Source organism: Bos taurus, chromosome 4, assembly GCF_002263795.3.
Source record: "Bos taurus isolate L1 Dominette 01449 registration number 42190680 breed Hereford chromosome 4, ARS-UCD2.0, whole genome shotgun sequence".
Lineage (NCBI taxonomy): Eukaryota > Metazoa > Chordata > Mammalia > Artiodactyla > Bovidae > Bos > Bos taurus.
In genome coordinates, this window is record NC_037331.1 from 68257000 (window position 1) to 68284228 (window position 27229).

The 27229-nt window shown below is 41.3% G+C and overlaps 1 protein-coding gene across 1 annotated transcript in view; it reads left to right on the forward strand.

The window, feature by feature from the left end:
- JAZF1 (JAZF zinc finger 1) overlaps nucleotides 1-27229 on the forward strand; it is a 328175-nt gene that overhangs the window by 264029 nt on the left and 36917 nt on the right. Inside the window, exon 3 of the mRNA NM_001206257.3 lies at nucleotides 22218-22414. Coding sequence (NP_001193186.1) covers nucleotides 22218-22414 — 197 coding nt within the window. The remainder of the gene's footprint in view (nucleotides 1-22217; nucleotides 22415-27229) is intronic.

A 27229-nucleotide genomic window follows, 5' to 3' on the forward strand; every position in this document is an offset into this window, starting at 1 on the left:
TGAAGTATAAACTGATCTTTTCCAGTCCTGTGGCCACTGCTGATTTTTCTAAATTTGCTGATGTATTGAGTACAGCACTTTGACAGCATCTTTTAGGATTTGAAATAGCTCAGCTGGAATTCCATCACTTCTACTAGCTTTGTTTTCAGTAATGCTTCCTAAGGCCCACTTGACTTCACACTCTAGGATATCTGGCTCTAGGTGAGTGACCACACCATCATGGTTATCTGGATCTTTAATACCTTTTTTGTACAGTTCTTCTGTATATTCTTGCCACTTCTCAATCTCACCTGCTTCTGTTAGGTCCTTTCTGTTTTTTTTGTTCTTTATTGAGCCCATCTTTGTATGAAATATTCCCTCTGTATCTCCAGTTTTCTTGAAGAGATCTCTAGTCTTTCCCACTCTATTGTTTTCCTCTGTTTCTTTGCATTGTTCAGTTAAGAAGGATTCCTTATCTCCTTGCTATTCTCTGAAACTCTTCATTGAGTTGGATATATCTTTCCCTTTCTCCTTTGCCTTTTGCTTGTCTTCTTTTCTCAGCTAATAGTTCTTAACTGAACAATGCAGGACAGAAATGGAAAGACCTGGGACTGACTGTGGCTCACATCATGAGCTCCTTATAGCAAAATTTAGGCATAAATTGAAGAAAGTGGGAAAACCACTTTGGGTTCTTGCGTTTCTTTTTCTTTGGGATGGTTTTGGTCATGCCCTCCTGTACAGTGTTACAAACCTCCATCCATAGTTCTCTGTCTACCAGATCTAATCCCTTGAATCTATTCATCACCTCCACTGTATAATCTTAAGGGATTTGATTTAGGTCGTACTCGAATGGTCTAGTGGTTTTCCCACTTTCTTCAATTTACGCCTAAATTTTGCTATGAAGAGGCAGCTCATGATCTGAGCCACAGTCAGTCCCTGGTCTTGTTTTTGCTGACTACATAGAGCTTCTCCCATCTTCGGCTTTAAAGAACATGATCAGTTTTATTTCGGTATTGACCATTTGGTGATGTTCATGTGGAGAGTTGTTTCTTATGTTGTTGAAAGAGGGTGTTTGCTATGACCAGTATGTTTTCTTGGCAAAGCTTAGTTAGCCTTTGCCCTGCTTCATTTTGTACTCCAAGGCTAGATTGAGTTATTATACATTACTCATAAGATTAAATTGTAATTATCCTTCCCATGAAGGTAACAGGCAAGAATCATTTGTTAAGTCTTTTATATCAAAAATATCATGGTTGATTTAGAGCTGGACAAACCCAGGGTGTTACTTAGTATCTCTTAGTGGGAAATGAAGGCCCCTCTCTGAAATATGCAGAGAAATAAGAAAATATTTGACAAGAACTTGAAATGTTCTCAAAACATATATTACTTGAAGCTTTAAATAGTGTTCCAATTCTTCTAAAACTTGATAATTCCCAGAAATTTTTCAGGGTTTAGTAAATAAAGTATGTGTGTTCTGGGCCGTGTCATTGCGCAAAAGGCTTATAATAGGGCTAAGATTGTCCTGTAAGTGTAAAGAATTAGAGCAGATAAGCAACTATAGTGCATGGGTGAATGAATATGGGCTTGTGGTGTAAGGTCCAGTCAGTTCTCATCATTTGCAGATTCCATATTTGCGAACTTGTCTACTCACTCAAGTTTCTTTGTAACTCAAAATTAGTACTTGCAACACAGTGGCTCTGTACTCACTAATGCAGTGTTTGCAGGAACTTTATAGAACATAACTGCTGTGAATAACCGAAGAATCAACTATAATCCTATTTACAAGAGTTTAAAAAACACATTCCTCTAGTGCCCTTTACATTTAATGAGTGGGTGTTTTGCTCTTTCCCCTGAACCATCACTGAAGTGTTATGTTTGAGTATTAGGCTACAGACCACCTTTTAGGTGTAGCTAATATCTTCTTGGCAGTTTATTATGAACTCCTTTTGGGTAGAACATAAGAGTGACTTAACCTATATTGGTTCACCAGAGAATTCCAGTTCAGCAGGCTGCTGAGTGATGTGAAAAGCTGTCTTAGGACCCCTCCCCACCTCGCTCACACCTATGCACGTGTGTGTATGTACATACACAATTAAAACTCTTAAGGAACATGTGAGATACAGGGATAAGAGGTTTGAGATTGAATAGTTTTCAAAAGGGTTTCTCTGGTGGCTCAGATGGTAAAGAAACTGCCTGCAATGCTGGAGACCTGGGTTCAATCCCTGGGTTGGGAAGATCGTCCGGAGGAGGGCATGGCAACCCACTCTAGTATTCTTGCCTGGAGAATCCCCATGGACAGAGGAGTCTGAAGGGCAACAGTCCATGGGGTTGCAAAGAGTTGGACATGACTGAGCAGCTAAGCACAGCACAGTTTTTAAAAGGAGCTGAAATTTCAGTTGAATTCATTTGTTTCACAATCAGATCTTCTCTTGCAAGAACTTTGGTATTTACTAGATAATATTTCACTGTTATCTTGAATAAGTCAATAAATCAAGTCCATCATGTTTCAAATTTAATAGCTGCCTTATTAACCAAAATTGAGTATTAATAATAAAGTCAACATATTTACTGCCCTTTTCAGTGGGATGATTTTCATTCTTCATTACTCAATTACTTTTGCAGTAAAAAGAAATGAGTTATGATTTGTTTTGGATGAGCATGTTATTAAATTAATGACTTGTTGCAAATGTTTTAACCTAAATGTTTTAGTCGAAAAACATTGGTAAAACTTTGCACTTTACCTTATGGAGGATCATAAACCTGGTCTAATCAAAACCTTAAAATTCATACCATTTTAAATTACTCTACAATAATAGAGTATTGTTACATTATACCTGGAATATGAAATTTTTAAAAAGTTGTATCGATCAAATTATGCACCTCAATTAATTAGGCAATAACCCATGAAAGATCTATTGTTACCAGTGCACGAAAACTAGTTTGCTATTTAATGACCCAGGCTGAAGTCAGGCTGAGCTAAGCTGAAAGAAGGCACTCGTTAACCACAGGAAGGATGAATTTTGAGAATTATAATTACCATATTAAATGGAATTTGGTGGTTTATTACAGCCCCCCTTTGAAACATAGCATTATGAAGAATTCCTGCCCTCAGCAATGCAGGAAGCTTGATACCCTCCCCTGTTTATTTTGTAATTACTCAATAAAACCCAGACGAAATTAGTTGTTAAACCAGTAATTAATGACCAGTTTAATAAAGGGAATCGAGCAGATGGTGATTATTTTTTTAATAGGGCCTGCTTGAAGGGATCATCCTGATAGTAAACCCTTAACAGCAGTTTGTGAGTAAAATGGCTCGTGGTGGCCCACTTACTGGTTACTGAGGCTAGTCTAATCCTTGCTTTTAAGATCTAGGGCTCATTTCTTCACCAGCTAAAATTCTTAAAGTAAATGGCACTCTGTTACTGCCCCAAATAGGTTCCATTAAAAAAAAAAAAAAAAAAAACCTAGGGGGCAGGAAGGATTCTAAAAGGAAGACAAGCACTGTGCATGTCTTAGAAAGTCCAGAGGCTTTTTGTGAGGCTGTTGAGCGGGAGATGGAGTCAGAGTTGAACAGGTATATTAAAGATGCTCAGAGAACCCTGTGTGAAAAGGAAAGTATCATCTGGTTGTTTTTGAGAAGTGGTACATGTATATGGGAGATGGGGTAAGAATGGCGAGGTCATTGTTGACTATGCTGCTCTTATCCTTGGCCGGCGAGCAGGATTTTACATTTTAGTAAGAGACGTGAAATGGCAACCCACTCCAGTGTTCTTGCCTGGAGAATCCCAGGGACGGGGGAGCCTGGTGGGCTGCCGTCTATGGGGTCGCACAGAGTCAGACACGGCTGAAGCGACTTAGCAGCAGCAGCAAGAGACGTGAAGGTCTGCTTTCCTGGCAGTCATACTTATTAACACCTGAGAGTCAGAGATGCAGACTGAAAACAGAACATACACAGAATTCGCACAGATCTAAAAAGCAGACACTGAGGGGGCCTGCACACAAGTCTCAGTACCCCAGACCCTGACCCCACCTTACACGGCCTCTGCCTGGAGCCTCGTCCTGCTTTGACATGCTGCCCATGCTCTGCTGTAACGTCACTTGTGCTGTCCCCTAGACGCTCCCCACCAGGCTGTTGGCAGGCCTTGGAGAGCCAGGACCGGCTTCCTCCTCTCCATGTCTCCCTCAGCACTTGTACCTCCATACACACTTATTAAATAGAATCACGGCACGTAGTCCTGAGCTTAGTAGCTGCTGAAAATGTTGGTAGCCTACATTTGTTCACAGTTTTCCAACTTACAGAGATTTTCAGGAACAGCCAACCCACATGGCGGCTGTGTCAGAGGGTGTCCTCAGCCCCGTTCCTTTCAGCCACATCCCTGACCCTGTGCCACATCCCTCGTGTGTGCCCTACCTCTTCTGCCCTTCTTATCCGTCATTCTGTTTTACTGTTCTTTATGAATCCCAGGAAACCACCTTTCATTCTTCCAAAGCTGGTGGAGATAAATAAATGAGTAATACCTCCAGTTCACACATAAGAGAACTGGAACCCAGAGAAATTAAGAATTTGATCACAGGCATGTGATTAGCACTGGCGGTAGAGCTGGACGCCGGTCTTCTCTGCAGTTCCCTCTTTGGTCTTTCTGCACCACAGCTGCTGCTGAGTCAGAACCTCACTAAGAATGAATGAGAGAAATCAGGCTTCAAAAAAGAAGAGCAGGTCAGACTTAAAGTGGCTGAAGTACCTCTTGGCTCACATGTAAGAGGAACGGGGCATCTGGAATTTTCAGGCAGGAGATGGAGGGGGAGGAAGGGTTTGAGCTGAACCCTGATGCAGTGTGAAGGGGACAAGGGGTTTCCATCTTCAGTGCAGGAAGCGCACCCACCATCCAGCACCCTCGGTACCCCTCAGAGGTCTCCCAGGTCTCGCCCACCCTGCACTGTCCTTGAGGGGGTCTCCCTGTTCATGTCCCTCCTCCGCCTACAGGCAGAGAGCGAGAGAAGCCAGGCCGTAGAAGTGACCATTCTCTCCTCACCTGTCCTGCTTGCCCAAAAGGCATGACCTTATCCTAATTTTTGTTTTTTCTTAATAATGTACCATTGTGGTGGTGGAAATTTTAAAATTAAAAAGAATCAGAAAAATCAATCTGGTTACCAAAAAAAAATCATATATGTCCCTCTGTAATGACCTTCCATTAGGCTTGATGAAACACATTCTTGGGGAACCTCAAGAGATGGATCAACTCTTTCAAAGTAAAACTGGGGTTCCATTAGGTGAATTTCCCACTTAATGGCTCCTAGGTATCCTGGAAGAGAAACCATCTCCTCTCAAACTCCTCATGTTCTGCCAGGGAGTGATGCAGACACAGAGAAAGCGTGGTTAGTTGCATATACAAGGCAGAAGCCAGCTGTATGTGAATTCAGCACTGTGGCTGCAAACACTACCCACAACAGTCAGGAGTGAGGGTGGGGAGGATGGGAGCTTCCTTTTGGCATTCTCCAGTTTTCCCCCTGTTTAGTAGGCCATGCTGCCATTCTGTTCGTATGCTTCCTGCGTTTCAATCCCCAGAACTCCTCTCTCTCCAATTCTGTGTTGTGTGTTTTAGGGTCACTTGGCGCTGTGAAGAATTACCAAAGCCTCGTAAATTATACAGGGGAAAAAGTTTGAAATGTCTTAGTGGGCTTTTCAGAACTCTAAACTTCAAGAGTTTTGTTTTAATTTTAACTTTAATGTTAGCAGGCACCTTTATGACCTTGCTCATATCTTTCCCACTGCCTCCTCTCCTTCCACCTGCTGTGCATCACCCACCTCCAACTACGTGAAAGTCAAAGTCACTTAGTTGTGTCCAACTCTTCCAACCCCATGGACTTCTCCAGGCCAGAATCCTGGAGTAGGTAGCCTTTCCCTCCTCCAGGGGATCTTCCCAACCCAGGAATTGAACCCAGGTCTCCCACACTGCAGGCAGATTCTTTACCAGCTGAGCCACCAGGGAGGCCCAAGAATACTGGAAGGGGTAGCCTATCCCTTCTCCAGGGGATCTTCCCGACCCAGGAATCGAACTGGGGTCTCCTGCATTGCAGACAGATTCTTTACCAGCTGAGCTACCAGGGAAGCCACACAACTACAGGAGTGGGTGAGAAATTCCCTCTTGAAGTCAGTGGGGGTTCCAAATGCTATCATTTTATAGGATGAAGAATATGGGATAGACTGGCCCAAGGTATGTCTTACCCTCTGTCCAAGGGAAAAGAAAGTTTGGTCTCAGATCTTACTGAAGTAAAACTCCTTACTAAAGGCGTTGTGAATGGACTTTTCATTCCCAACAAGACTTAGACTTATTCTGTGGATAAATTTGATTACACAGTAAGAAAAGTTACTGGATCAGATAACTTCATGAAGACTCCCCCAGGCAACTGAAAGGGAGGTTTAAGTAAAAGTCGTAGTGAAGGTCTCTTCACAGCAAGGAACTTCAGAGCTTTTATTTCAACAAGTTGTTGGGATCTCATTTCTCAGGAAGTTTGTGTATAGTTCGGAATTGAATTTGAGCCACTTCCTGCATTGCATCAAAGCCGTGGAGTGCTGTGTCTTGGGCTCACATGTTTCTGCACATAGTGTACCTGGCTCTGAGCGGGAGGGCGTCTTTCAAAGGGCTGATGTCTTTGCATCAAACCATCATGTGAATGAATAAAGAAATGTACTTTTCTGTTACAAAAGGCAGATCTTCATTCTTTAGCAAAATATTTGTTGTCCAAATGCTTGCATAGAAGTGTAAGAGGAGAAGTAAATTATTAAACCTGGAAAGGGTATAAGAACTCCATTCCTCAGTGACTTTGGAGATTCCTCTTCCTTCTGCCATCTAAATGGTAGGCATCCCCCACCGCCAGTTTCTCTTCTCAACCCTTGTGCCTTCTCTGCCTCCCTGTAGGCTCTCCTGCTTTCCTGGGTGGATGGCTCCTAAGTCTAGGTCGCTTACCTGTTTGTTTATCCCCTTGGATGTCCCGCCACCATTTCAAACCCAGCGTATGCAGAACTGAATTTCTATCAGCTACTTCAGCACTGTCCTACAGAAGTTTCTGTGATGATGGAAACGTTCTATTTCCATGCCACTAGCCACATGTGGCTATTTACATTGAAGTTAACTAAAATCAAATCAGGAATTCAGTTTCTGAGTCACACAAGCCAGATTTAAAATGAGCAATACCCTCATAGGGTTAATGGCTGCTGGGTTGGACATCACAGATCTTGAGCATTTTTATTTATATCTTCCCTTAAGCAGTTTATTAGCTGTGGGTCCTTGGGAAAACTACCTGATGTCGTTGTCCAGTCGCTAAGTTGTGTCTGACTCTCTGTGACCCCATGGACTGCATGCAGCACACCAGACTTCCCTGTCCTTCACCATCTCCTGGAGCTTGCTCAAACTCATGTCCATTGAGTCAGTGATGCCACCCAACCGTCTCATCCTCTGTCAGCCCATTCTCTTCCTGCCTTCAGTTTTTCCCAGCATCAGCATCTTTTCCAATGATTTGGCTCTGTTGTCTCTGAAGCTCAATTTTGTCATCTTAAAATGGGGCTAATAATAATCTCTGAAAAGGTGGTTGTGAGGATTCAGTAAGTAGTATCATTGGGCTGGACAAAATGTTCATATGGGTTTCCATTACATCGTATGGAAAAACTCAAACGAATTTTTTGACCAACCCAATAATTATAAGGTACTTAGCATAGTTTATACTGAAAAAGGCTTTTTTTTTCCTATTGTAAATCCTTTTCTCTTCTCCAGTATCAGTGTCCAAATATCCATCTGGAGCTGAGATGATGTGAACTCACCAGAGCCATTATGGCTTAGTTTACACGTTGTAGGAAGCACCTAGAAGTGCTGTGGGTTTAAGCTGTGGACCTTTGGGTTTCAGTTGTTGGAAAAGTTCTGGGTAGTACTCTGAAAGCAGGTTAATACAGGAGTGCTCTGCAGGATCTCTATTAGTAACAAGATTCTCCTAGGTTGCTGGGAAGTATTTTAGTTAAGACATTAGACTTGTTCTTCTACGTTAGTGGCTAGCATCTGTAGAAACATTGAGACAGATTCTGGTTCACTTTGGTAAATCCTGGAGGGGTAGGGGTGGGGAGCAGTTCGGTTTGTGAGTGTGAACCTGACGAAGAGACTCCCTGGGCATCAGAAATGGCTGGGGCGTTGGGAGCAGAGGTGTCCAGGCCCTTCCGGAGAGCAAGGCCTCAGTGCCTCCACAGGAAGCCCTCTGCCGTGGAGCAGGCCTGCACACTCATCAAGCAAGGAGTTTAAAAGCGGGGCTGCGTGGTTTATATCCTGGCTGCAATCCATTAAAGCTTTAATTACACTAATTAGGGATTTGGAATAATCAGGTTGGCCAGCCTGAAATGAGGACCTGTGCTCTCTGTGAAGAAAAGCTTTGCTAAATAAACCAGCAGGATAAACAGGATTGTGGGGGCACATGTATTTCTGGGAGCCAGCTGATGCTATGGATTAGTGCATGCTTTTGGCATGCAAATAAAGACTGCTCATTGTAAATCCACAGAAGGTCTGGAATCCCCTCCAAGAAACACTTCATTAGCAGTTGAATACAGTGACATTCTTGAAAATTTTAAACACACCCCCCCACACACACCCTGTATTTTTTTTCCCCAAATAATTTGTAGAGTCCATGTTTGGGATGGAACATGTGAGAGAAAAGTGATTAGGTGATCTTGTAAAATACAAATTAATTTGAAACAATGATGACTAGTAATTTTGCATTATTCCCTTTTCTTCCCTCCCAAATTTAAAGGACACCAGAAGTACCATTATGATATTCAAAGCACCACACCATTCAGCACTATAATAGGTCCCCTATAGCCGAGACTTGGGAGCCATTGGCTCAGACCTTGCATATTAATAAAGCTTTGGTGTGTCATTCAGCATATGTATGTATATATGTGTGTATAATAGTGTGTATTATATATACTGTGTATAATAGTGCTCAAACTTTGCAAGCATTATAGTTTAGCTGTGTCTGTGTCAGAGTGAGATGGCAGTTATGTCACCAACCATCTTACTCATTTTGAATCTTCATTAGATATTGCCCAGGGACCATGTTGAAATTTTTTTTCTCTTTCTCTTCCATTCTGCTTTATTCTTCTTCCAGTTATTTTATCTGTATATATTTTTCAAGGGATTGCATGAACATGGATAAGAAATACATGAAGGATTATAATCGTGGCCTAAAAAGGGAGGGAGGGAGAAAGTTTAACAAGATGGCAAAATGTTGTAACGTGGCAGTTCATCATACCAATCTCTCTACTTTTTTGTGTTTTTAAATGATCTCTAATGAAAAAAAATTTTGTCATCATCTTCAACCCCCTCATCCTCTTCATCCCCGGCATTTACTCACAGTTTACAGTTTACCAAGTATATTTAGCATTCACAAAGTCCTTGGGTTAAGTCAAGCAGGAAGAAGAGACACAGACATTCATATCCCTGTGATGTTTTTAAAATGGTTATTCAGTCCTCAAAAGTGTGTGTACTTACAGAAGAACCAAATACCTAAATGCATCTGTCGGGTACAAATCTCCTAGAAAACAGGGAACACCAAGCCCTTTAGTCCAGAAGCAGCTTAACTCAACTAACTCTTGCAGCAAAAGGAAAGAAAAATCACTTGGGAAAAAAATCACCTTCCACAGCCCATGGAACTTGAAGTCTTGTAATGTCCTCAGGCATATACTTGTAAAGGCACAACACATGTATAGAGCTGAGTTTGCCTCCAAAATAGTTTCATTGCCTAAGTGAATTAATCCATTAAAGAAAACTCAGATGACTCCACCCTGTTCCTGAACAGTGTTGGTCTGACACTCTGAGTGAGTCACGTATACACAAAAATAAATTTGAGTGAGCTATTGGCCCTGTAATTGTATTCACGAATGCATGCAGTTATCTGAATGTGTGGTTAATATCCTTTCCTCACTTAGGGACATCTTTTGTCTTGGATAAAGTCAGCTTTCTGTCTCAGCTATTATGTTTATTGTCTGCCATCATTGCTCCCTGATTCTCTGAGGATGGGTAATGTATGTACCAAATGAGTTTGGATATGCCTCGGCTAGGATCTTAGTGGAAATACCAGTGGATATTGGGGGAAGTATGTAAGTCAGAGATGGCACAGACTTTCAAATTACATATCACCATAATCAGGGCCTGGAAAATCCCATGGATAGAGGAGCCTGGTAGGCTGCAGTCCATGGGGTCGCAAAGAGTTGGACACAACTGAGCGACTTCACTTTCACTTTTCACTTTCATGCACTGGAGAAGGAAATGGCAACCCACTCCAGTGTTCTTGCCTGGAGAATCCCAGGGATGGCGGAGCCCGGTGGGCTGCCGTCTGTGGGGTCGCAAAGAGTCGGACACAACTGAAGCTATTTAGCAGCAGCAGCAGCATAATAATCAGGGCAGAGTGGCAACTTAGGACCTGATGATAAGATTGTGAGGCTGAATCCATAAGCAGCAGAGGGAACAGCTCCGGGATGGAGTTGCAATGGCTTTTAGGGGCTGAGTGGCTTGTAAATGGCCATCTTCAACATAAACAAACCCTCACTGTGTGAGATCTCCTCTGACATTGAGTCCCCTTCATCTCAGGTTTCCATAACCAGAGCCCTCCAGTTCACCCCATCCCCTGGAGCTAGATTCATTCCAAGTCACTTGTCTTAACCAAATGCTGACTGTCACCCAGCCCAGCTGGTCAGAAGAAGTGACCTAAGTGGATGGTCAGAGAACTGCTTTTCTTCAGAGACAGACTTTTCACTCCAGACTTAGATATCTGCCTGAGTCCATCTTAGATAGACTAGACTGCATAGATTCCCCCCGACAAATGACCTCTTACATAAGAGAAAGTGAAGTCGCTCAGTCATGTCCGACTCTTTGCAACCCCATGGACTGCAGCCTACCAGGCTCCTCCATCCATGAGATTCTCCAGGCAAGAATACTGGAGCGGGTTGCCATTTCCTTCTCCAGGGAATCTTCTCAACCCGGGGATCGAACCCAGGTCTCCCGCACTGGAGGCAGACGCTTTAACCTCTGAGCCACCAGGGAAGCCAGCCTCTTACATAGGAATTATCCAATTAAGTGGTGGTTACATTTTTAACATAATTCCTGGGTAAGAGTCAGGGGCATAGGGCCAACACCCATGGAAATACCAAGACTCTGAGCAGCCTCCTGACATATGTGCAACAAGATATTGAGCCAAGTGCTTTTCGTGTTTTTATCCAACAAGATCTTGACAATAAACCCCATGAGGTAGGAGTTAGGGTTTACATGAGTGCAGTCACTCAGTCATTTCCAACTCTTTGTAACCCTATGAATTGTAGCCCGCCAGACTCCTCTATCCATAGAATTTTCCAGGTAAGAATACTGGGGTGGCTTGCCCTTTTTCTCCTTCAGAGAATCTTCCCAACCCAGGGATTGAACCCATTGTCTCCTGTGTTGCATGCAGATTAAAGGCGCTAGGCATTAGGCTTGGTTTTATTGTATAAATGAGGATCCCAAGACAAGCAGGGGTAAATAATTTGCCCTTGAATACCTAAATCAGATTAAGAGTTTGCCCCCAGAAGCCAGACTTTCAACCAGGCTGAGTTCACAGCTGTTAATGATACTGGAACTAATACTCCAGAGACCCTAAATCAAATTTTTTTTCCTTTAGTTTTTAAACCTCTCTCAGTTTAGGGGGAGAGTTCTTCATCATCTCATTAGCAGTTTACATGGAAGCCTCCAATAACTCATTTAATTTACTTCCAGAGGAGGTACAACAAGGAAACTCAAACGCTATTTGCAGTTTCGTACCACAAAACCTCATAAAATGCAACTTTCTTTGTTTTGTTCATTGGTTTTTACACGGATGTCAAATTAGCAATGAAAACCATGTGTAAGAAATAGCCATAGTCATTTCCAATTCGATGGGAGTAGAAAGGAATGGAAAGTATGGTAGAGAGTTGCCAAGAGAGGGATATTCCAGTTGGCCATTGAACCAAAGATTTGTGGGCGTCATTTTCAGAAGTGGTTTTTATTCTTGGCATTGCCGATGAAAGAGACCATGGTTTACTCTATTCAGGCTAAAGTAAATCAAAATTAATTGCTTCACTGATAATTTATGCTGACCTGTGACTTTAGGTCATGACTGCTGGAACCTGAACCAGAGCTTTCATTAAGGAATAATAGATTAACTATATTATTCTTTAGTTGTGAGAAAATACTCCGTATTTATTGGGCATATAAAAAGTAGTAGTATTCAGGGATGAGATTTTGTTCATTATTGCAGTTATTCAGACTTGGTGCATGAATTTCATTTGAGTGCTAAAATTCCGGGAAAGAGATTATTGGTTTAAAAAAATAATAATTCCTAAGTAGTATTCAGAGACAGCTTGCTAGTCTCTGAATGACGATGTTCATAAGGGTATTTCTGTTGGTCTGCAGTTTCCAAGTTGCCGCGGGCGTGTGGGGCCCCGGAGCAGGGGCACCCAGCCCCTCTGTGTGTCCTTGCTCCCAGCTCTTGGAAAGGAGAAACTCCTGGATTGGGATGCTCTTGTATTTGGTTTCTTTCAGTGTGCCAGCATATTGCAAATGATTCCTTCTAAATTTAATGTTAATAGTTCCATTTTAGTCAGCATTCCTTGATACTGAATTTTAGCAAAGGATATGATAAAAAATAAAGTTGGATATTTTTAATAACATATCTAGAGAATAATTATAAACCACATATTATAAACAGTGTATTACAGTGTACATATGTGATTACAAAATAATAAAACTAAACTTGATATTGTAGCTTCTCTGCATCTCAAAAAAATTTAAGTAAATTTATTCCTCTCTGTTCTATTGTTATAATCTCATGACGGTCTTTCTCATGAAAGGATTATTTTATTCCAGGGTTATGTCCTTTCTATATTTTATGTTACTATGGCCTTTTCTTTTTAATGAGTAGCTAGTGAAGGTAGATGGTAGTTAGATAAGGAATGCCACTTGGCAATAAAAATGGGCAAGTGAATGTTAGTTTATTAATTATTTTTAAGGTTTTAGAACATTCAGCCTATACTGTAACTGCCCTTAAAAAAAGAAAAAGAAAATATAGTTGTCAAGAGAGTAGATGAAAGTAAGATCACTTTTTGTCTTTCTCTTTTCTCTTCTCTTCCCTGTCCCCCAAAATACAGTGAACTCTTATAAATTAGCTGCTCTTATAAATTAGCTGATACAAAATTGACTTTCCCCAGAGTTAATTTATCTTGTTCAAATTGGACCGGAACTACTCCTCCAAGTCCAGGAACTATATCCTCCTGCATGTGTCAGATATAAACTTAGAAAAGAAGGCAGGGCAGGGTATGTGGGAAGTGTCTCACTTAAATCTGTCAGTTTTGGTTTGATACCCAAGAACAAAATCTGATTCACTGGCTAGGTACTTCACAAATTATGCCCACAACCCTTGTGAATATCAGATGAAAATCTCACACACAGATACACAAAACCCTCATAAGTTAAGTACTAAGCTGATCTAAACAGACAGTGTAGGTTTTTTTGTGGTACTCAGTTCAGTTCAGTCGCTCAGTCGTGTCCGACTCTTTGAAGCCCCATGAACCAGGACTCCCTGTCCATCACCAATTCCCAGAGTTTACCCAAACTCGTGTCCATTGAGTCGGTGATGCCATCCAACCATCTCATCCTCTGTCGTCCCCTTCACCTCCTGCCCTCAATCTTTCCCAGCATCAGGGTCTTTTCAAATGAGTCAGTTCTTCACATCAGGTGGCCAAAGTATTGGAGTTTCAGTTTCAACACCAGTCCTTTCAGTGAACACTCAGGACTGATCTCCTTTAGGATGGACTGGTTGGATCTGCTTTGTGGTGCTACTTTTAGTTTTATTATTGTGCACTAAATTTTTAATAGCATATTAAAAGAGGCTCTGAGTTTTGGTGGCACTGCAAAAATTTTTATGAAGCTTCAGAATCCATCCCATAGGCCTCAGATGGTGAAGAAAGAAATTCTGAGATGAGAAATGAAACATATACGATTGTTTGAAACATTACTAGGGACTCTGTGAAATTAGTGTTATTTGGGAGTCCACATTATTTTTTGTCTTTGAAAAGAACATTTATTATTTATTAATTTCCCCCAATCGCTAGTAAAAGTCCTTTTCTTAATCAAGGGTCACAGACAAGCAGTCCCTCCACTTGCTGCCAGCAGGTCATGTTTCACTTGCCAGCTGTTCTAACGAAACACCTCTCAACCTCACTGAGGCTTGAAGTTGCTAAAATGAGAGGAGCCACCCCATGAATTTATTAGCAGATGTGTGTTTGGAAACCCACCATTACTTTGAGACCTAGAACAACCAGATCCTCTGACATGTGGACCACACATGATCACATGCTAAAATGTACCCATCATTCCCATAGCCTATTTGAATGCCTTACAGGTCATTCAGGGCTTCCCTGGTGGCTCAGATGGTAAAGAATCTGCCTGCAATACAGGAGACCTGGGTTCAATTCCTGGGTTGGGACGATCCCCTGGAGAAGGCAATGGCAACCCACTCCAGTATTCTTGCCTGGAGAATTCCGTGGACAGAGGAGCCTGGCTGCATTCAGTCCATGGGGTCACAAACGACTGAGCACAAGCACAAGCACAGATCATCTTGCTTCCTGACTGGCTTTCTGTCTGTCCTTGTCCTGAATTTTGCATCGTAGTTGCTGGAGAAAAGGAAAATCCCTTAGTTCTCTTCACTGGAAAGATTGATTGTTGTCCTTGTCAGGTCAGAGATCCCATTGTCTGGAGCAACGAGTTAGCAGATTGGAGAGTACTTAGAATTGTGGTCTGTCTGCCAGCTCCTCATGGCTTTCCTCAGAGACCTTCTTGGTTTCACAAACTTTTTTCACCAAAAAAATGTTAATGCCCAAAGGGCCATTGAAAAGGCGGAACAAAGCTTTTGAACTTCAAATGATGTAGTTGGATGTTGTGCTTTGTACAGAGGTCTGGTTGTGAGCCACATCTGAGCCTGGTGTAGCTGTATGAATCTCCCAAGTAAAGGGCGGCCTTGCATTGCTTAGAAAGAAGTCTTTCCATCAAGTAGCAGTGTCTCCCATCGCCTGCCCTGCTAGAAAGGCCTTCTACAGTGGATTCTTCTCAAGAAATTAAGGGGGAGAAGTAAAGAAAAGGAGGCATGTGGCTCTATAGATGCCCCGGCTTCTAGCATGTTGTCCTTAAAGGAGAGGAGCTTTCTGTTTGTATTCTGGTTACTGTTACCACCTTTTTCAAATTTACCTATGATGGAAGCAGTCATTTAATCAATGCATGCAGAATCAGTGAAGGTGGTTCATTGCTTTCAGAATCAGCAGAGCTCATGATGGCAGTACGTATCCTATAATGCTCAATAGTTTAGCTCAGAAGTAACTGTTAAAATGTCAGTAAATCGCTGATGTTACATAGAGAGATGAAAGATTTGTGAGTTAGGATTTCCTGAACAAGAGTCATTCACATGATGTTTGTCAAACACCGAGTACCAGGCTCTGTTCCATGTATTAATTCACTTCATCTTTGCATTCTGTAAAGCAGTCCTTATTATTTTTAGCATTTATGGGTAAGAAAACTAAGGCACAGAGAGATTAGGTAACATGCCCAAGGTCACACAGATGGAGAACATAGAGGAGAAATTAGCATCTGAACAGTCTCCTTACAAAGCCCATTGCTACACGAATATTTTCTGCTACACGAATATTTTCCAACTGTAGTCTATCACCAGTTAATCTACAGGTTATCACCTGTTAGTCAAGAAATTAATGTGGAGGTTGTGACCACGATATTTGGTTAAAATGAAATAGAATAGAAAAATATCAGAGTGTATCACATATCATAAGGATTATTTAATGAAATTTTTGTTTCAGATGCTTACATAAAATTTCTTTATCTTTTCACCCAAACATGTTGCACAAGTCAAAATTGTTCTAATTTCAGAAAGACAATACGGTGCAAATACTGCCTATTAGATAACTCTCCCTACCGGCAGGGCAGCCCCATGTAATCAAACACATTTATGTTTACTCAGTGAAGTATATGAATATTCACACTAAATACAATAAATAAAGCATATGAACAGCTTTTATGTAGTTCACATCACGGTTGGTTTCCTCATGAATTTTGCTGTTGAACATTAGAAATTTCCCAACTTTCAGAGCTCTGGAGATTTCAAAATTACAGATTGTGGACCTAATTATACATATGTGTGTACAGGCTTTCTTAGATTGAGGCCAAAGAAAAGTTTGGGAAACACAGCCCGACGCTGCTGCTGAAATCATGGACTGTTGGAGCCGGGAAGGAACCTAGAGGTGATATATTCCTTTTACCCATAAAACTGAAACTCCTCAGTTTTAACAAGAAGAAAAATCAGGGGCAGAACAAGGGGAGCACTGGGGCTTCTGGAGGTCACCCGCTTCTTCACTCTAGAGCGAGCCCGCTGACACACAGCTTGGGGCGTCTGGACCACACGCCCTCTCCAGCGTCTTATAATAACAATGAAACCACACCATGCATCTCAGACCTTGGATCCTTTTCAAGTTCTGCTGAGAGAGGCTCGAGTTTTGAGTGGTCACTTTCATCGCTGGCTTCTCCAGAGCCGGTGGAAGCTGAGTGGTTTTGCACCAGCAAGACACTTGGGCTCAGGTGTTTGGCCCGAGAGTGAGGTGCAGCAGGGGACCTGCCCAGGCTCCAGCCAACTCTGTAAATTTCCTGAGTTTGTGGTTGAAACTGGTCTCCGTGGACCAGCAATTTGACATTTTCCCCCTGTGGTGTTACATTCATGTTTCCACGTTTAACATGTCAGACTGAATGAACATTGTGGTCTAAGGATTTAAAAGATTTATAATGGAGTCTTGAAAATTTACTTAAGGAATATGTACTTCCCCAAGCAATAACAAATATTACTACAAATGACCATATTAAATTAAAGTAACTTGGGCATTTCTGATTTGTAGGAGAGTTAAAATTAATCTTATGGCAGTTTCAGTTTCAAAATGAAAACATGACTTTGCCTGACCACAGATTTCCAGGCTGTTAGTCAACAGTGAATGAACCCTCAAGTGACTTTTTTTTCCCTTTAAGAAATATCCAGTTCTCTTTATGTGTAGAAAAGTAATACCAGAAGGAAAATACCCTGAAAAATCAACTGTAGTTGTATCTGCAAATTTCCAATATTCTGATGAAAATTTTTTTCATAAGCTGGGTAGTAAGTACATGGATTGTCATTTTATTCTTCCTTAAACTGTGCTTTAAAATATGTACAGTCAATTTGTGTGCGTACTACCAGATTTTTTAAATGTTTTTAAGCACAAGTGACAAATCCATGAAAAATCTTCTATAAGTGTTCTTTAATGAGAGGTCTTATTTTTATACTTTTAAAAAGGAAAAGAAACTTTCCTTATCCATCCTTCATTGCTTCCCTGATTAGCTCCTTTAGTAGGTAGGCAAGGAGCCTGGTTCAAATGCTTTTTCCCACACATTAAAATAATAATAATAACTGTAGGTATATTGGTAAATGTTTAACAGTTGACTCTTGGGGTGGGGGGAAAAACCCCAATTTGTAATATTTGCCAATTTCCATGGTGTAAATACTCCATCATGGCCAATTTCAGGCTACCAACATTACATCACTGCACAGAGTAGGGAAGTAACGTGCTGTATAGCATCATATAGTAATTCTACCAAACAGATACAACTTTATTAATGTAAATAACCTCAATAGCATAAATAATAGTAAAATGGAAGAAAATAAGAACTAATAAATCTTGAGTATTGTTATCTTTGTTTTTAATATACTTGTTTTAATTTTAACTTCACATGATTTAATTTTTGATAATGGGTATATTTAACAAATGGCCTAAATCCCTAAAAATTTAATGATCAGCTCTCACAAGCCAGCATAAGCCCACACTAGCACACTACTGCTACAAGACCAGAACAGTTCCTATTGCAAAGCAGAAAGAATTCAGGAAGGTGGGCACAGCCAGCCTTCCCCATATCACAGCCCAGTGAGGCTACAAATCCAAGACCCCAAGAACCTAGGGGTGCAACACAGCAGAACTTGGATGCTGAGAGGATAAAGACCTCCACTCTAATGGTTGCCCCACTTCCAACAAGTAAACCCCTGCATTTTCCTAGGCCCTAAGCTTCAGCTCTTTAACCCCTTTCAGCTTTGAAAACCATGACTCTGCAGCAAAAACAAGAAAGCTCAGAGTTCTTTGATGTGCAGTAGGCAGCCTGGCAGAGCAGGAGCTTTTGATTCAGTCCTAAGGCTTGACTTCTCAGCTTTGCCATCAGCCAGCAAAGTGACCTTGCACAGGCCCCTTCACCTCATTTCCCAGTTACCAGGAAAGATGAGGGGGCTAGACAAGGCAATCTGTCTCACCCAGCTTCCTTCCTGCTCTAAACCCCACGTTGGCTGCAGTTACTCAGGGCTTTGGGAAAGATCACCAATCATGTCAGAATCCACTGGGAAAAACTCATCAGCCTGCAGGGTGGTGTGACTTCCCAAGCCTGAACTCCATCTCCTCTAGGAATACAGCAGAACGTGTCTAACCCTGATGATGGAACAGTCTGGGCTGTGGTCCTTCAAGGATGTCACAGTGTAGCTGCCCCTGAAGGTGGAAAATGCTTGGAGCCAACTTATTTGAGTCCAGTCTAGACCACAGTCACAGACAACCTTTATTCATTCTGCCTCATCAGGTCCTTTATTAACTTGTCTCCCCAAGTGGTTTTTGCCATTGGGAATTCACCCATCTTTTGACAAACAGCTATACTGATGGAACACTGCTTGAAAAGTTCAGGGTTTAAATAAGTCTCCAAAAAATAGGTAAAGTCATGGGTGATAAGTGAAAGAGGAACAGTGCAAAACCACCAGGGAGAAACTGGCAAATTTTATCCAGTGTTCTACAGGCATTTTTATGCCCTTCCGTGTGTATGTTGTCACCGGGAATAAATTCTGCAGCTGTGTATCTTGGTATAGTGAGGTTGCCTTGATTTATGGGTATAGCTGCAAGTTCATAACCACCAATCCAAGGGAGAAGGAGGGAGGGTGGAGGGAGAGAAGGATTGGCAGAAGTGTTTTATGAGTTTCATGTTTAATGCTTTTAACATGGTGCCTCGTTCTCGCTTCTAGAAAGCACTTAGCAGATACAAGCCAAAAATAAATGGCTGTCCGTAGCTGACCAAACCCATGAGGGGGTGAAGGCGAGGGATATGTGTGTGCACGTTGTTATGGTTGTTTATAGTTGTTTTTATATCTGAGCTGTAGGAGAGTATTTATTTTACAATAAAAACCATGAGCTATTGATACTTTTTAACCAGAGTAAGAGAAGACACTGCTAACCTCTCTCTCTCTGCGTCTCTCTCTCTTGCAAGACTGTCTTGCTGACACTCTCTGTGCACTCTCGGATCTGATTCCCAGTCTTGTAAGCTATGCATGAGGCAGGAACGTGGTGCTTTCAGAGCCATAAACATGCAGCGCACCCTCAAGAAACTTGAAGTAAGGTAGACGGAACGTACAGCAAAAACCACATTTATGAAGCGTTCTGTAACAAAGTCACTTCCTACATGACAGGCACTGCCGCCTTGTTTAATCCTCACAATATCCTCAGAAGTCAGCACTATTGTTGGCTGGTCCACCAGCAAGTGACCTTCCTTGACCATGAATAGCCTCTCAGATGATCCGGGACCGTCATGGTTTCTGGGTCTTTTCAGAGAGATAAAAGGTAGAGCCTGCCCACCAGCAGGGCCATGTCACACCTTCTATGAAGCTCTCACTGGTACACAATGGCAGTCTGTCCAAATGCGGGTAGAAGGTGCCCCTTGGGCAGAGGTGGGAGCGTCCCTGGAATCAAAGCTGTTATAACACTCCCTGGGCACGTTCCCCATTCCCTGCAGGGGCCATGTTCAGGTGCAGGATCGCCATGCTCCGGAAGCCCAAAGCTCCTGCTTCCTATCAACTATGTATAGATGGTTTCTAGCTCCTCCCAGGCCAGACGCCACTTACCAGTCAGGGGGTCAGTCTTATAAGCAGCGCTGCCCAGTAGCATCTTTGATTTACCATCTTGGCAGGTTACCAGAGTTAATCAAAACCTCTTGCATAAAGGAAAAAGGGATGTGTTAGCCCTTGAGCTGTTACACAATTTCTTGTCCCATTTTATAGAGAATAAAGCTGAGGTTTAGAGAGGATCATTGACTTGCCTTAAGTCACATTTGTAAGTAGCACAGCCAGGATTTGAAGATAGGCTTGCCTGACTCCAAGTCCCGTGCTCTTAACTAAGATGCAAGATGTTTATTTTTCATTCTACTCCATAGCATATCTATCTATATTTTTTTACTATTTAAAAACTAACTTGAGTTACCTACGCTAAGAACACTTGGCCTTCCTAGAACAAGCAACATGTTTAGCCTGTGATTTTGGCCACTCCCCGGCACACTGTGTGCCCACCTGAAGAAGCTCAGCATTGTGCAGTTAGCAGTCATACTTAAAATAATAAAAGAAAGCACTAGTTCCTTACTTTACAGTCCATATTTTAAGTGTAGAGGTTTATGAGAAGAGGAAAAAGCAGTTTTAAGAGCAGTAGAACCAACTTTATATCTGAAAATAAATGAATACCTGGCTACCGAGTGCAAACAGTTCTGGTTTGCATTGTCATTCCTTTCTCCCTTTTCAGTCAACACCATCTTGTAGCACAAAAACATAAGAGCTCAAGACAAAGCATACAACTTTATTACAGTTTGGTTCAACATATAAAATCCAGTTTATACGTATAGATTATATTGCAAAAGCCCTTCAAGAAATATGCCGTCCATGTTCCAAGTGTAAAAGTAGACATTTTAAGACACTAACACTATTGTAATATTGTTTCATTGTGTGTTTGAGCAACTGGAAACTTTTACCCGGGCATGAGAACTATCTATTGACTTCTAAAATGCCGTAGTGTAATGAAGACGAATATAAAGGAATTCTGTAAGCAGAATGTGAAATGTGTTGGGTAAAATACCATGTCTAAGCACAATGGTACCCACTCCAGTGTTCTTGCCTGGAGAATCCCAGGGACGGGGGAGCCTGGTGGGCTGCCGTCTATGGGGTCGCACAGAGTCAGAAGTCAGACTGAAGCGACTTAGCAGCAGCAGCAGCAAGCACAATGGTATTAGTTTATGATGAATTGTATTAAAATAGACAAAACACAGTTGATGGGAGGGTGGGGTACAGAGGGGCCTTGAGAGGTATGGTTATGATCTGTTTTTGAGCGTAGGTGGTGGGCATGAGTGTATGCTTTATTTACATAAATATTTTCATAAACTCTATTCACTAGACTTTCCATCCCAATTCTCAAAAACTGTAGTCAACATTTGCTGTTTAGGGAGGAAATACCATTTCATAAGTGGTTTTGAATTTCATTATATGAATTCATAAAATGCTAGATTAAACAGGGAGAAAAGAACAAAGCTTGAATATTACTAACTTAAGAGAAGTGTTGAAGGAATGTAACTTTGAAGTTTCCAAAGTGAAACTATCGAAAGAAGTCCCCTTTCCCTTTTATGAGTAATAAAATTATGACATAAACAGACCTTTCTCAGTGATCTTCCTTGTACTGTGCCTGTTCCCTCTTACTGAATTTTCTTGGGCAGAATTGTTCAGTCATTTGATAAATGTATGCTAAGATGTGCTTGGCAGCATGCTAGTAACGATTATAGGGACTTAAGTCCTTTCTTTTCAGCTAGTAGCTGGGGAGACAAGACCTTTAAGCAGCCAAGAAAGTGTTAAAAAGCTAGATACCTGTTTGAGAATCCAGAGTACAAAAAAGAATCAGAGTCCTCATGAAGCCATGTATGTTCGGTGGCACAAACAATAAATACTGCCAACCTGCAGATTAAGGAAGTCCTCTCTAGTTGACAGTGGTGGGGGGACTTTGAGAGCAGGTGTACTTTCTGAGGATTGAGAGGACCTTCCAGGCAGTCCTGTAGCTGAAAGCACTGTAGTGAGGACAGAGGCTTGGCCCAGGGAACTTTCAAGAGCTAGAAGATAATTCTATCATGTAGGAACAGGGCAGCTGTTCTGAGGTTTTGAAGTTGGGACTGACCTGTGAACAAGTCCGTACCCCAGGGTGGAGCATCTGTCACATTCAGGTTAGCAGTCATAGTTCCTCCTGCTCTGTAGATGGGTTATTTACAAATGGTCTCTTCCACTTACAGATTCATGACGGATGCTGCCCGCCGAGAGCAGGAGTCTCTGAAGAAGAAGATCCAGCCAAAGCTCTCGCTGACTTTGTCCAGCTCCGTGTCTCGAGGGAATGTGTCCACGCCACCTCGCCACAGCAGCGGAAGCCTTACTCCCCCAGTGACCCCGCCCATCACCCCCTCCTCTTCATTCCGCAGCAGCACCCCGACTGGTGAGTAGGTTAGCCCTTAAGGGGGGGTGTGCGTGCGTGCGTGCATGCTGTATTGGGGGCTGGGCACAGATCTTGCTTGAGATCCACCTCTTCTTTGACCCTTTGTTGATTCATTCATCTATTTATTATTAAGGATATAGTTAATAAGTTATCATTTATAATGTGCATGTGATAATGGTTTTATAGACATGTTTTCAAGCCTTTACCATTTGTTACATATAAAGTGATGCAGTGTCTTGGGTTTGCTTCAGTCAAGTGGAGAAATAGATCAAACAAGATCGATTGTGTTGATTATTGCCACGTGTTGATTATTGTTCAAGCTGGGTGATATATACATAGGGGGTTATCATCATACCATTCTCCCTAGATTTACTTGTTTAAAAGGTTTTCTGTGATAGAATGATCAATTTTTAAAACTTAGAGTCCCTCTTAGCGCCAGGCCTGAGTTACAGTAGTGAACCCAAGGAGACCAGTCATGTTCTTTCTGATGGGCTGAGGCATAGTAGAAGATGTTGGCATTCTAGGGGGCCAACAAGAACACTCTTTCTTGTCTTCACCTCCCAAATGGAAGCGATTTGAAAAATAAGACTCAAAGGTAAAAAGTAAAATCAACTTTATTACTGCATAAGGCTAAACTGCAGAATAAAGCTAGGATCTGTAACAACTGACTTCTTAAGTTGTCTTCCCTGAGTTGAACTTATTCCCGAACGTTCCTCTTAAGCTTGCCTGTGTAGGAACAGACCAGCGTGTGCCCAGGCACAGAGCTGAGCAGCACAGAACCTTCTCCCAAGTCAGAGATCCACTAGTCAGTGACAGAAGATGGTAGAAAGAAGCTGGAAAAGTCCCTCCTCTTCTTTTTCCCATCTGAGAACAGAGATTATATTTCCCCTCACTCCTGTAGGGGCATAGACAGGTATTCATCAAAGAAGTACACCAATAACTATAACATTGTAACTCAGTGATGGGAGAGAGGTTTGACAGCATCAGGAAAGACTTCCCCAAGAAGGAGAGAAGGAGCATCCAGCTAAGGGGACAGCATTTTTCAAAGGCTCCATGAAGGGAAACCTGGCAGGTCCCAGGTTACTGAAGGTAGACCAGTTGGTGGTGAGGTGTTTGTTAGATGAGGCCAAGGAGGTCTACAGGGCCCGGGACTCTGAGGGTGTTATTAAAGATTCTAAAAGCAGAAAGAAGCCATTCAGAATCATGCCATCACCCCCTCAGTAGTATCGCCCCTTAATGGTGGATGAAAATGTTTATTTTCTCTTAGAGTTTATGTATTTCTCTTTTATCCAGCTCCCATCAAGGGAGGTGGTGGCAGTCCTGTTTCTCAAAGTGTGCTTCAGAATATGACTTTCACAAAATGGAAGTTGAGGAAAAGGGTTCCCTAATAAGTTTGGGAAAGTGTGATGGGTTTAATACACTGTTAGTCTCCAAGCGGAGGATTTAGAAAACTTGCAAACTCGTCACTCTGATTATAGGAGCTCTTTTTCTAGGGGCATCTCGATGGGCTCATGGTTGAGAGGGTACCCTGTGTTCCATCAGAATTGGGCATTTTGAACACAGAATAGGTGTGGGAGGCAGACAGAGTTCCTATCTGAACTTTGCCCTTTACAGATCACTGTTAATACCCATTATTTAGGTTTTTGTGTGAGAGTTAAATGTGATAGCATACACATGCATTAAACATTCAGTAAATGTTCATCCCTGTGGTCCAGTTTTCAACTAGCTGTTTCAGAAATAGAATTGGAGATTATTCTATACAGGATGAATTGGGTTCATTTGTGTGGGCATTTTTCCCTTCCCTGAGATAGACCACCATGTTTCTCTTACATTTCTTTCTGTGAAGATTTACTTTCCAGGATTTCTGCTAACATTTAAATCTAAGGAATGCCATGAGAATGTAGTGTGATTCTTCAATTCTCTTTTCTGAGTATTTCTATGAATATTTATTCATATGACATGTGAATTATGGGGACAGTTTTATACCTGGGTATGTTTTATACCTGACTTAATAAGGATTGACTCATGGCCAGTACCAGATAACTATGACTACCCCAATTAGTAATGGGAGTTTTAGAACCCCATGAAAATAAAGACAGTTTAAAAGTGAGAGTTTATTATTTTTCATGTAAGAATATTTGGAAGAAATGGAATCATTTCCTCTCCTTCAGACATAAAGAAATCTTTCTGACACCTTGTCTATTTTAGCAGTTTCCCACTGAGAGAATTAATTTATGTTGTGGTAAAGATGTATCATTTTCAATCTGTCAAGATCATTGGTAAGTTATTTGCTGCTTGAAGAACATTCCATGTAAACATCAAAAATTAGCAGGGGAAATGGTTTCTTAAACCCCTACCCTGTACAATTTTGATTGTGTACATTTTTCAATGTTTGAAATGTTGTTTTACCTGTAGTTAGAGAGATCAGCTTATTTTGCCTGACTAATGTGGTTTCAGTCACTTTCATTGCCAGGTTATAAATAATTTTCCATGTTTCTACCTCCTAAATTCACTCTTCCAAGTTTCATATTCAGGATGCATTCCTGGTGCAGAAGTAATGGTCATCTTGCAGGAAAGTTCATTTATAAAGTATTCTTTAAAATATGCCATCTTAACTAGACAGAATCAGATCTCAGTTTCATCATAGAGTTTCAAGTATGTCTTAGGAATTCTTAGAATTAAGATTTATTGTGTGATTTCTAAAACTCTAGAGAAATTTTCTTTTCTCAACTTTTTCATTTCCTGTCTTTGCTTTGTATTCTTTTTTAATGTATTTTTTAGTGTTCATTTAAGAAAAGCTTTGAATGGTTTAAATCACGGGTCAACATTGTTTTTTATGAAGGCACAGGGGCCTCTGTTTCAGCTACTCAGCTCTGCCACCATAGCAGTAAAAGCAGCTATAGAACTTCACTAACGAGTGGACATTCTGTGTTCTATAAAACTGAAAGTTTCTGTGAAACCTTATTTACAGATTTGGTCCATAGGCCATAGTTGCCAACCCCTGATTTAAATTATAGAGATAAAGAATTAAAGATATATGTGATTACTATGTATAAAATATATAGTCAACTGTGTAGCACAGGGAAGCATACTCAGTGTTTTGTAATAGCCTATACCAAAAAGAATCTGAAAATAAAAAAGATCTATATGTGTGTGTGTGTGTATGTGTGTGTGTATCACTGAATCACTTTGCTGGAAAGTGTTGGCTGGATTTCTGGTGGTAACAGCACTGCATAGTCTCTACTGGAAAATATTTGCATATATATTTTGGCCCATTTGGGGGGAAAAATTCAAGTATCACAACATTGTAAATCAGCTATACTTAAATTAAAAACGTATATTAAAAGTGAAGATAAACATGATTGAATTCACTGAAAATAAAGTGTTAATTCATACCATTCTCCTTTGAAAGTAGTAATAATTACTGAGGAAAGGCAACCTAGATTTTTTACTATGTATGCTTACTGTATGCTTTATGTATGATTACTTAATCCTAGCACCAGCCCCACTGAAACAACAGTATTAATTCCCATGTACAGATTAATACCTTTTAAAAATTTATTTTAATTGGAAGATAATTGCTTTACAACATTGTAATGTTTTTTGCCATACATCAGTATGAGTCGGCCATAGGCATACCTGTGTCCCCTCCATCCTGAACCCCCTCCCACCTCTCTGCCCACCCCATCCCTCCAGGCTGTCACAGAGCACCTACTTTGGGTGCCATATGTCATATGTCAAACTCCCATCGACTATCTAATTTACATATGGTAATGTTTTTAAACTAAAAGAGTTTTTAAAAACTCTTTAGACCTTCAGCCACTTAGCTGCCTCAGTTGCTAACTTGACACTTCTAAACCCAAAACACAAAAGTGATTAAGTTATTGGAACTGTGGTTTACCTTTATTCACAGTAACCCTCACTTTTAACCCACTTCACCATTCAGATAGCAGATGAGAACTTGAAGAACTTAATCGATTTCGTTTACTCAAGGTTTTTTTCAAGGGTGAGTTGGAGCTGACTCCAGGCAGTCAGTTGTTAACTATTCAGGCTTGCAGACCAGTTGTTAAAGCTCATCCTGAAATTGGTCATGGTGGGAGTCTTAAACCTCGCTTTGCCTGGGCTCCACTCCGAGACTCCTACTCAGTTGATGGATCAGGCATTGAGAGTTTTCTTAAAGCTCTTGCTAGGGAATTCTAACCTACAGCCAGAGGTGGGAAACCACTGCTTTTAAATGCTGGGTCCCCTCTTGTCAGAGCTGTGTGTTTTCTTGCCTAGGTTAGCCTATTTCCAGTTTGCTAGGAGAAAGGTTACTGTAATCTACTTTCTTAGCCTCCAAGCGTGAGTCCAATGGGACTGAACAGATGCTTGCTTATGTCTTAATGGAGAAGCCGTGGAAGGAGTTGGCTGAATTTCTGGTTATAATAGCACTGCATAGTCTCTCCTGGAAAATATTTGCATATATATTTTGGCCCACTTGGGAGGAAAAATTCAAGCATTAAACCAGAGAAAGGTACCCAAGGAAATTAAACCAATTTTTTTGTTTTCTTGTTTCAGCAGCCTATAATGACCATGAAGTAGCAAATTATATCTGTTAATCTGTAATTTAAGTTCCTATTGTACATTACGTTGTTTCGTTTCCTGCTCCTGCTATTTCGTTCCTGTCTCCTGCTATTTGGCGTGATAGTACACCTTTAACACTCCCTTATGGCTTTGGCAATAAGTTACTCAGATTGTAACTTTGCAGTTCTCAGGAGTTGCTAACAAACAGCAAAATCATTTTAAAAAGTAAAGTATTAATTTTACCCTCAAGAT